The sequence below is a fragment of the Peromyscus maniculatus genome, chromosome 22 (assembly GCF_049852395.1).
Source record: "Peromyscus maniculatus bairdii isolate BWxNUB_F1_BW_parent chromosome 22, HU_Pman_BW_mat_3.1, whole genome shotgun sequence".
Lineage (NCBI taxonomy): Eukaryota > Metazoa > Chordata > Mammalia > Rodentia > Cricetidae > Peromyscus > Peromyscus maniculatus.
In genome coordinates this window covers 4,778,008-4,788,304 of record NC_134873.1, presented here as the reverse complement: position 1 = coordinate 4,788,304, position 10,297 = coordinate 4,778,008, and the positions used below count along the sequence as shown (strand labels likewise).

Sequence of the window (10,297 nt, the reverse complement as noted above, 5' to 3'; positions counted from 1 at the left end):
GACCCCCACACGCAGGCACACTCGTGAACACTCACGGACATGCACAGAAGGTCGCCCTCTGACCTCCACACGCAGGCACACTCGTGAACGCTCACGGACATGCACAGAAGGTCGCCCTCTGACCCCCACACGCAGGCACACTCGTGAACACTCACGGACATGCACAGAAGGTCGCCCTCTGACCCACACACGCAGGCACACTCGTGAACGCTCACGGACATGCACAGGTCACCCTCTGACCTCCACACACAGGCACACTCGTGAACGCTCACGGACATGCACAGAAGGTCGCCCTCTGACCCACACACACAGGCACACTCGTGAACACTCATGGACATGCACAGGTCACCCTCTGACCTCCACACGCAGGCACACTCGTGAACACTCATGGACATGCACAGGTCACCCTCTGACCTCCACACGCAGGCACACTCGTGAACACTCACAGACATGCACAGAAGGTCACCCTCTGACCTCCACACACAGGCACACTCGTGAACGCTCACGGACATGCACAGGTCACCCTCTGACCTCCACACACAGGCACACTCGTGAACACTCATGGACATGCACAGGTCACCCTCTGACCCACACACACAGGCACACTCACGGACATGCACAGGTCACCCTCTGACCTCCACACACAGGCACACTCGTGAACGCTCACGGACATGCACAGAAGGTCGCCCTCTGACCTCCACACACAGGCACACTCGTGAACGCTCACGGACATGCACAGAAGGTCGCCCTCTGACCCACACACGCAGGCACACTCGTGAACGCTCACGGACATGCACAGGTCACCCTCTGACCTCCACACACAGGCACACTCGTGAACGCTCACGGACATGCACAGAAGAGTCACTCGAGCCCAGGCTACACTCACCACCCTCCTACCTCAGGTGCTAGTGTCACAGGTGTGTGCCCCACACCAGGTGTGCTTGCTAAACCGAGTTCTTTGCCAGCCTGACAGGCAGGCGTGGGTGCCTGGAAGAGGCCCAGCTCAGCTGCTGGCTAGCCAGGCAAAGGATCTGCAGAAACAAAGCCATGGTGGGTAACATGAACACACCTTCTCACTGGGGCCTCTGACAGTAATGGACCAGCTGGTTCCTGTAGAAACCTGGTGCACAGGACACTGGCTGGAGGACACTGGCAGGCAGGCATTTAACCAAGAGTATCCCCATGAAAATATGGAAAAGCAGGCTGTGTCAGCCACTGAACACCCAGCTACCAAGTGCCTGAGGCATCCAGCATGCTCCCTAGGTTGGGTTAAGCCCCATGGGTCTGCTGGCTTTCAGTGTCTGCCCGTGGCATCTGGGATCATGGTGACCCAATCTGGACCCATCCTCTATGGAGAAGACGGAGAAAGGGGTGTTACTAACTGCACAGAAGGTCACCCTCTGACCTATACACACAGGCACACTCGTGAATGCTCATGGACATGCACAGAAGGTCGCCCTCTGACCTCCACACGCAGGCACACTCGTGAACGAGTGACCTCCACACTTCTCTATGAAGAAGATGGAGAAAGGGGTGTTACTAATGCCCCCCCCCAAATGCTTTCTGACCCAAGGACCTGAGGCATACATAAGGAGCCTGACCATTCCCAGAAAGACACACACCTTGTCCTGGGATACAGCGAGGCCTGTCAGCACTTCCGATGCCCCTGGGAGACTGGCAAGGCACCCTGGGAACATCCTCAGGCACCGAGTAATGTGGTCCATGAAGGGTCTCTGTTTTAAAGTGGACCTAACACAAGCATCCACCACAACCAAGGAAGGCCACAATGGCTAGAAGGCCTCGGACTTGGCCTGTATACAGTACACCCAGGCCACATCTCGGTCTCCCAAGTCAATGCTAAGACTGGGCGGGTCCAACACTGGGGAACAAGGCAGGTGCAGCAGGGCCATCTCACCTGGAGAGCTTAAAAATCAACACTCAGATCAGAGATGTTTGGTACAAAGTTTATAACTCACCCTCCCATGAAAAAGTAACTTTTAAGTGTTCTGAAGTAGATGGGAATGGCAGACCCAGGACCCACTTCCAAGGCCTGGTACACACCCGGTCCATGTGGACAGTGTGGAGGCAGGACGGGACATCCAGCTTGAGGGAGAGGCTTGGAGGCCTGGAGCAGGAATCTTCTGCAGGCTTGAGAACAGGATCCAAACCAAAAGCCCTGTGCGACCTTTCAGGCAACCCGGGCTTCTTGACAGCCCAAGGTTTAGCAGCCTTCTTTCACACTTGTGATCCCTGCCCCAGGCCAAGGCCAACTGCCCCACCCAGGCAGACAAAGGGTTGCTCATAGCCGCAGGACTGTCAGGGAAGGTGCTGACTTCATGTACCATCTCAGATCAGCCCATTCCTGGGGCCATGCACGGATGGCCCCTCTCAAACAGCCCTTGGTGGTGGGAGACAGCCCTCAGAGCAGGACCTCATCTTTTAGAGGCCGTGTACTTGTGTTCCTGGCACTCAAGGAGCGATGAGGATGGACCCTGGCCACACTCAGGGCCAGCCAGGCACCCAGACCCCGGTTAACAGTCACCAGCTGGGACCCTGGGGCAGCTCCAAAGACGTAGCCTGACCAGGGCCAAGGGGCCAACACCTGACTGGCCCACAGATGGCTTCCTGGCTTCCAAAGCAGGAAGAGACTGGGTACTCATAGTGGCTAAGGTCCGTCGCCGAGGGTCAGCGTCAGTGACAGACTGGGCTTACGCTCGGGTTCCTCCTCCTCATTGCAGGGCTGGGGCGGCCGGGACTTGAAGAAGTCTGAGACGTAGCGGACCTGGGGGAGAGGAAGGCAGTGAGTAAAGCCAGAAGACCAGAGGGAGGAGCCAAAGAGGGTTGTGAGGCAGATGGGGCCAGTGGCGAGGGGCAAGCTCTGGGGGGCAGAGCAGCAGGCAGAGATAGCAGGAACAGAGGGGTCAGGCAGGGCACATCCTGTAGGATGAGGCAAGCAGGGCTCACCGTGAGGCAGGCCACCAGGGCTCCCTGCAGGAGGCCGACAAGGACATCACTCCAGTGGTGCTTGTGGTCGGACACGCGGGTGTAGCCCACGTAGATCGCAAAGGCCACCAAGAAGAACTGAACCGTGGGTCTCAGCAGCCGTGCCCACTTCCAGCAGAGCCGGGCCTGCACGTACAGCTGTCGGGGCATCAGCCTGCATCAGCTGGGCCCGTGGGTGTCCACACCCTGCCCAGCCCAGCGCAAGGGTCATAAACCCCCCTGCCTTAGCCCCCCACGTACCCCATTGTGCAGCGGGGAAGACCCGGGCGGAGTGGGGGGAGAGTAAGATCCCCTAGGAAGAAGGCAGACACTCACCGCCAGGAACAACATGCAGTACATGCCAAAGGAGGAGTGTCCGGAGTAAAAGGACAGCCTGGGAGGGAGAGCAGCCAGTCAGCGGAACCCGGAAGGCAGAGCCCGAAGCTCCTTGGGGAGCTGGCAGCCACAGAGGGGTGCAACTCTAAACGATGGCAAGCAGGGCTGGAGAGATGGCTCAGCAGTTAAGAGCCCTGACTGCTTTTGCAGAGGACCCAAGTTCAGTTCCCAGTACCTACATCCTGCTGCTCACAACTACCTGTAACTCCAACTCCAGGAGATCTGATGCCTCTGAGGAATGTGCATGTGTACGTACATACGTGTACACACACACACACACACACACACACACACACACACACACACGAAAAATAAATCATCTTTAAAATTTATTTATCACCGGGTGGTGGTGGCACACGCCTTTAATCCCAGCACTCGGGAGGCAGAGCCAGGTGGATCTTTGTGAGTTCAAGGCCAGCCTGGTCTACAGAGAGAGATCCAGGAAAGGCACCAAAGCTACAGAGAAACCCTGTCTTGAAAACAAAATAAAACAAGATTGTTTACATTCGCCGGGCGGTGGTGGCGCACGCCTTTAATCCCAGCACTCGGGAGGCAGAGTAAGGCGGATCTCTGAGAGTTCGAGGCCAGCCTGGTCTACAAAGTGAGTTCCAGGAAAGGCGCAAAGCTACACAGAGAAACCCTGTCTCGGGGGCGGGGGGAGGGGGGGGAGATTTATTTATCTTTATTTTATGTATATACTGTTTTGTTTACATCTGTCTGTGTGGCACATGTATGCAGTGCCTACAAGTGGCCAGAAGAAGACTTCCCAAATGGTTGTGAGCTGCCTTGTGGGTTCTGAGACTCTAACCCATATCCTTTGGAAGAGCAGCCAGGGGTGTGAACCTCTGAGCCATCTCTCCAGCCTCTTAACCTGAGGGAAGACTTGCACACAGGACACTCCATCAGGAGGCCCTGGAGCAACTATCTCACCCTCACATCACCAACTCCAGCTCCCTTACCTGCTCCTGGAGCAGGCAGGACCACATGGGGGTGGCAGGCAGCGGTGGCCAGTACTGCCACCGTCACCCAATACTGTCACGGCCACTGTTGTTACAGCTGGGTCCCAGGTACTGACCATCACCTCACCTTACAAAGATATCAGTCACTGCTGCTTCAGAGCTCAAGCAGCAGCCGGGGTCTGGCTTTGGAGGCTCAGAAGGGCCAGGCATCTCCAGAGCACCCAGAGAGCCAATCCACAATCTTGGCAGACAAAACAAGGCTAAGGTAGCCCCTAACTCTACCCTAGCACCCAGAAAACAAAATAGAAGTGTATTCCAATCCTCCTGACGCACTACGCTGACGACACAGCCGTCCATCGTGTTCCCTCGGGTAAGCCACTAAATAGACGGTGACCACACTGTCCATTCCCCCTGTAACTCGGTGTTAAAGGCATTTTCCTGGCATGTGCGAGTCAAAGCCATGGGTTTGCTCTTCAGTATGGCCACAAAGAGACAAAAAAATCACTGTTTTGCAACAAAAAATATAAAGCATGCAGAGAAAACACACACGCACACGCATGGCATGGCTAATAAACAGAAGCTGACTAAACAGCTGGGGAGATGCTCAGCGAGTCACGTGCCCTCTCCGCAAGCGTGAGGACCTAAGTTCCATCCCTAACACTCAGGTGACGAGGGAGGTGTGTGGCGCATTCCCGGAATCCCAGGACTGGGGAGGTAGAGACAGAAGGATCCCCGAGCTTGCTGGCCAGTCTACAACTGCACAGCTCTAGGTTCAACTAGAGACCTTGTCTCTAAGGAAAATGTGGAGAGGGACTGGGGGGGGGGGGGCGGCTCTGGGTTAAGAGCACGAATTGCCCTTGCAGGGACCAGGGTTCATTTCCCAGCACCCACACAGCAGCTGACAACCATTTGTAACTCCAGTTCAAGGGGATGTGATGTCCTCTTCAGACCTCCATGGACTCCTGCATGAACCTGGTGTACATACATGCAGGAAAACACACATGCACATAAATAAAATAAATATCTTATATATTTATATATAGTGGAGAGTAATTGAGGAAGACGCTTGCCGTCAGCTCACTGCCGGCCCACACACACATGCAGACACACAAATACACACATAGAACAGTTCATGAGCAGACACAAGTGCCAAGCTTAGGGACAGACACTGCGGCCAGTCACTGGAAACATCCAGAGATGAGAACATCTGTGAGGACAGAAGGAAGGGACAAAAGCCAAGAAGACATTCTACGCCAGTCATGGTGACACAAGCCTGTCACCCCGGCACTCGGGAGACTGAGGCAGGAAGATGACAAGTTTGAGGTCATTCTGGTGAGATCCTGTCTCAAAAAAACGAAAACTGCATTATGGATGTGAAAATGCCAATCGTATTGAAAGTGAAAAAGCCCTGGAAGGCCTAATGGCTGGTCAGAGCCAGACAGAGAGGGCTCAGCGGAGATCACAGAGCGAGGATGCGGGACACACAGGCCACACCAAGCATGAGTAGCCGGGCTCGGATGAGCGTGACGAGAAAGGAACCGTGCTCAGAACAAACAAGCTCACCACAGAGGACCCTGAAGAGGCGACCGCTCAGTCACAGTAGATCCCTCAGCCTCAAGGGGCAGGGGCAGTCACCCCACCTCTGCAGGGCAGGCCACTGCCTCCCAGACAAATGAACCCTGAGACTGCCCTCTTGTGTACCTGCCCTGCCAAAGACACAGAGGAAGACCCATGGCCGCCTTCTCTGCCTGCCTCTGCCAATGGGTTTTCTCCATTCACCAGGCTCCAGACTCCTTGTCCCTCAGAGCCTTGCCTGGGCTGCAGGCGGTACCTACCTGGCCTCGGTGACATTGGCAGGACTACCCCTGCACACCTCCAGCTGCACATAGCCGGAGCAGTTGACCCGGCTCCAGTCAGGGTCACAGACAGCCAGGAAGCTGGGTCGCAGACGCCCGATCATGTACTTGGCCAGGTCAGTCAGAGACTGGCTCACAGCGGCCCCGAACAGGAAGGTCCCCAGCACCTTGTAGATGGCGGCCACATAGTTGTTGAAGTCGGAGCGTGAATAGAGACGGTCTGTGTACACCAGGTAGGCCTCCCCCGACGAGACCTGCCAATGAAACAGTGGCAGAGCCGTGGCCTACACGGCTCCCACTGTACCCCCTGCTGGGGAGCCGGGTCCTACACACCTCAGGGCAGGGCTGACCCAGCCCCCACCCAAGCACTCCTCTGTCTTACAAGGATGACGGTAGCTGTGATGATGACCCCAGCCATGAGTCCATGGGTGATTGTGTCTGGACGGTAGGGGTACCGGATGGAGTCATCTCCGCAGTAGAAGCCTCGTTTGTATGGCGCGTTCACCAGGGTCAGAATGACGAAGGGCAGAGAGGCTGTGGGAAGCCAGGGAAAGCACATGGTTCTCCACAGTGCAAATTCCTGCCCACATATTATCTGCACTGGTATCACAGCCACTCTGCGATGACCCCATCGGAAAGTAGTCCGGTGGCTTCTTTAACGAGCCCAGCTATTGGGCAGCTCTACCCTGCTGCCCCCTGCCTCCCGTCAGGACCCTAGGGCTGACTCAGCACCAGCAATCAGAGTCTTCACACACACACACACACACACACACACACACACACACACACACACACACACACTGCAAGCACAATGACTCCTCCGAGAGTCACATGGAGTCACTGCTGCTCTTCATGGCTCCTATCCCCACAGAGAACCACACGGTCACCTTAGTGAGAGTTGGCTGGACTGCCTATCTGCACAGGAACACCAAGGGGCCTGCTGTGTCCACGGAGGGGCACTGGACAGGTAGGTAAGGTCATCTAGCAATGCAAAGCTGTGGGGCTGAGGGCCACACAGCAAAGGCACAGCCAGAGCACCATCCCTAGAGTGTCTACTCTTTTTAATGTGCATTGATGGTTTGCCCCGTATGGGTGTCTGGGTGAGGGTGTTGGATCCTGGAGTTACAGACAGTTGTGAGCTGCCACATGGGTGCTGGGAATTGAACCCTGGTCCTCTGGAAGAACAGTCAGTGCTCTTAAGTGCTGGGCCATCTCTCCAGCCCCGAGTCTCTGCTTCTCTATTTGCCTTCATTCCAAGTTCTGAGCTAATGTCAGCTACACAGTGGACAAGATGGAGCCAGCTCTGGATTTGGGAGGCTCAGACCAAAGCCCAGAGACACAGACATTCTTGGAAAATGACCTGGCAGTGAAGCTGTGAACAGAGCTGCAACCTGGAGCCCCTAACCAAGGGCAGATGGGAGGTGAGAGCCAGTCACAGGGACAGGACGCTGGGCAGTGCCATGTTCCACAGGCACAGGAACACAGACACCCCGAAGAGGCAAAGCTGGGCAAGTGCCCTTTGCCCGTGAGCAGAAAAGCTGGGTGTGGAGGGCGCGGCTTTCAGGTCCTGAATGCCAGCAGCAGAACACAAAATGAGCCTTCCCTTAGCATACATACACGGGGAAACGGAGGGACCAGAGAACAGTCCCTACACAGGCTGAACCATCACAGTGCCCACAGGGGACAGGATCCAGGAAGGTGCTAACATCACGAAGCTAAGAAGGGGGGTTAAAAGTGAGGGTGACAGCAGCAGTGTCCCCTGGGAGGGGCCAGGCTTCGTGACAGTGAGAGAAGGCTTGAAGGACAGAGGACAAGGTGAGACAGCCACAGAGGAGGAGGGGGGAGCAGGGGAGAGGAGGAGAGAGAGGGAAAGCAAGGCAGAGGGTGGGAGCAGGGGAGAGGGGGAGAGATAGAGAAGGGAAAGAGGGAGAGGGGGAAGGAGGAGAGAGGGTCAGAGGAAGCAGAGATGAGGTCAGAGGAAATCCCTTATCTTGTTCATAGGAGGCGGCAAAGTTAAAGGATCTGGTGATACCATCACGGAGACAACTGGAGTCAGCGAGTCTGCTGAGTGGACATCCCAGGCAGGCCACAGCCACAGCCACAGCCACAGCCACGGCCACGGCCACGGCCACAGCCACAGCCACAGCCACAGCCACAGCCACAGCCACAGCCGCGCTGCAAGGTGTGAGCATGGCTGGGCTGCACTGCAGGTGTGGGCCAGCACACTGACTCCCAGGGGTGTCCCCTCCTCTCCTTCCACCTTCCGAGGGTATCTTTAGGGGACACTGTACCCACCAATAGGCAAGGGCCTCCTTCATTCCGGCCGCCAGGGCCTCCCTACCAGCGCCCTAAGCCTGTGCTGACTAAGGGGAGCAGCAGGTTGGCATTGGCCTCCTCCTGCGGCTGTGACTCCCCCGGTAGCTCCGCCTCCGGGGACCCAGGACTTTCCAAGGAAAAATGTAAACTATTTCCAAGTCCTCCAGTGCCTGGCACGCAGTTAAAGCAACAGAAATGTTTTTAATAAACCCATACAGTCAAAAAAGGTGCCCAAGGCTCGGGGATGTCCCACGGGGCCTCCTGGCTGCCAAAGGGCGAAGCTAAATAGAATATCCTTCCGGGATGTGGACGGTGGACCCAGAGGGAGAAGCAGAATGGACGGGAGCAGACGACACCCTGTCACAGCCTTCGGGGAAGGATCCAGCCACTGTCCCCTGGGCCCCCGAACAAACACTTGGCCTTTGTTCGCGCCTGGGGGGTTCGGAATGCTCCTCCCCGCGGCCTGAACCGGACTGGCAGGTTTGTCTGTGCGAGCCTGGCCGTCCCCGCCTCCCGGGGGCACCGTGCTGGACCTTGGCCACGGGTCACTGGCCTGCAGGGTCCTGGTGCCGCCCCGCCCAAGTGAGTCATGTCGCCCCGAGGCACTCGAGTGACTTCCTGCTGCCGGGACCCCCCACCCGGGAACAGCCACAGGTAGATAGGCAGCCCGGATCACGCCAAGCGCCCAGGAGGGCTGGTAGGGCGCGCACAGGGAAGTGGGGAGCACCGGTCACCACCGTCCGCATCCCCGAACGCGCACTGGCAGGAGGGACCGTGGGAGCGTGCACCTGGGAGAGAGTTCCCGCCCCCGGGTCCCCAGACTCTTACCGACCAGCACGCACAGCACGTCCAGCAGCACGAAGACCCACCTCCGCTCCATGTCGCCCCCGCCCAGGGACGCCCGCGACCCCCGCTTGTCCCAGCTGTTCCGGAGCGTCCCAGCAGCCCCAGGATCACATGGCCATGGAGACTGCCCGGCCCAGGGAAAGGGCTGGGCTTGACGAAAGGGCCCGGGCGAGGCGGAGGCGGGGCTGGAGGAGGGCGTGGCACGAAGAGAAAGTGCGGAGGCAGGAGGGACGGGAGAGGGCGGAGGCCCTGAGGGATGTGTTTGCTACCTTGACCCGGGTGTGGAGGGGCGGGGGCTTCGGGGCTGGGAGGGGTCTCAGGACAAACAGAAGTCTCCAGGCTGGCATTCCGGAAACTCTAGGCTAAGAATATGGCTCCAAAGCCTGACCGTGGTCTCCCAGCTGGAAAGGCGTCTTCTGGCTGGGAGGGGCCGCCAAATCTCTAGGAGTAGTCTGGAGGTCACCCAAATGTCTCCAGCACCTGGGCGGGGTACTGCAGTTGTAATGTAGAGTTGCGGGTAGGGCAAGCTGCCCGGGCAGCACCAAGCTCACACTCAGGAGTCGATCTCCTCAGCCTTTCCAAGGGAGGGCAGCTGCACTGGACACCCCGACTCCTCTGAAACCAAGATCCGGGCTCAGGTAGAGACCCGCCTTCCCTCTGAACTAGCATCTTGTAGTCCCTGGCAGGTTTGAAGGTTCTTTGACACTGCGTGGTGGGAGGGTCAGGATCATGCCCCTGCTTTATCCACTCTAGGGACAGCCACAGAGAATCCGAGGTTGATTCATGAATGGGGCCCAGCCTACCCTGTCCGGGAGGTGTCCTGGAGCCCTGGGCCAGGGACACTTGGGAGCCAAGGGCACGTGGACTCTGGAAAGGAAGTTCAGGCTCCCAATGCCCACACGAGCTCCTTTGGGCTGTGACCACCTAAAGGTTTAAGAGGCC

At 57.4% G+C, this 10,297-nt stretch overlaps 1 protein-coding gene across 1 annotated transcript; it reads right to left on the bottom strand.

The window, feature by feature from the left end:
• Positions 1–1,948: 1,948 nt before the first annotated feature.
• Plpp2 (phospholipid phosphatase 2) lies at positions 1,949–9,499 on the bottom strand. Its single transcript, XM_006978240.4, is given in 7 exon segments — positions 1,949–2,674; positions 2,676–2,782; positions 2,965–3,141; positions 3,319–3,376; positions 6,173–6,447; positions 6,576–6,727; positions 9,338–9,499. Coding segments are annotated over 7 exon segments (957 nt in total). The 5' UTR covers positions 9,390–9,499; the 3' UTR covers positions 1,949–2,538.
• Positions 9,500–10,297: the final 798 nt, after the last annotated feature.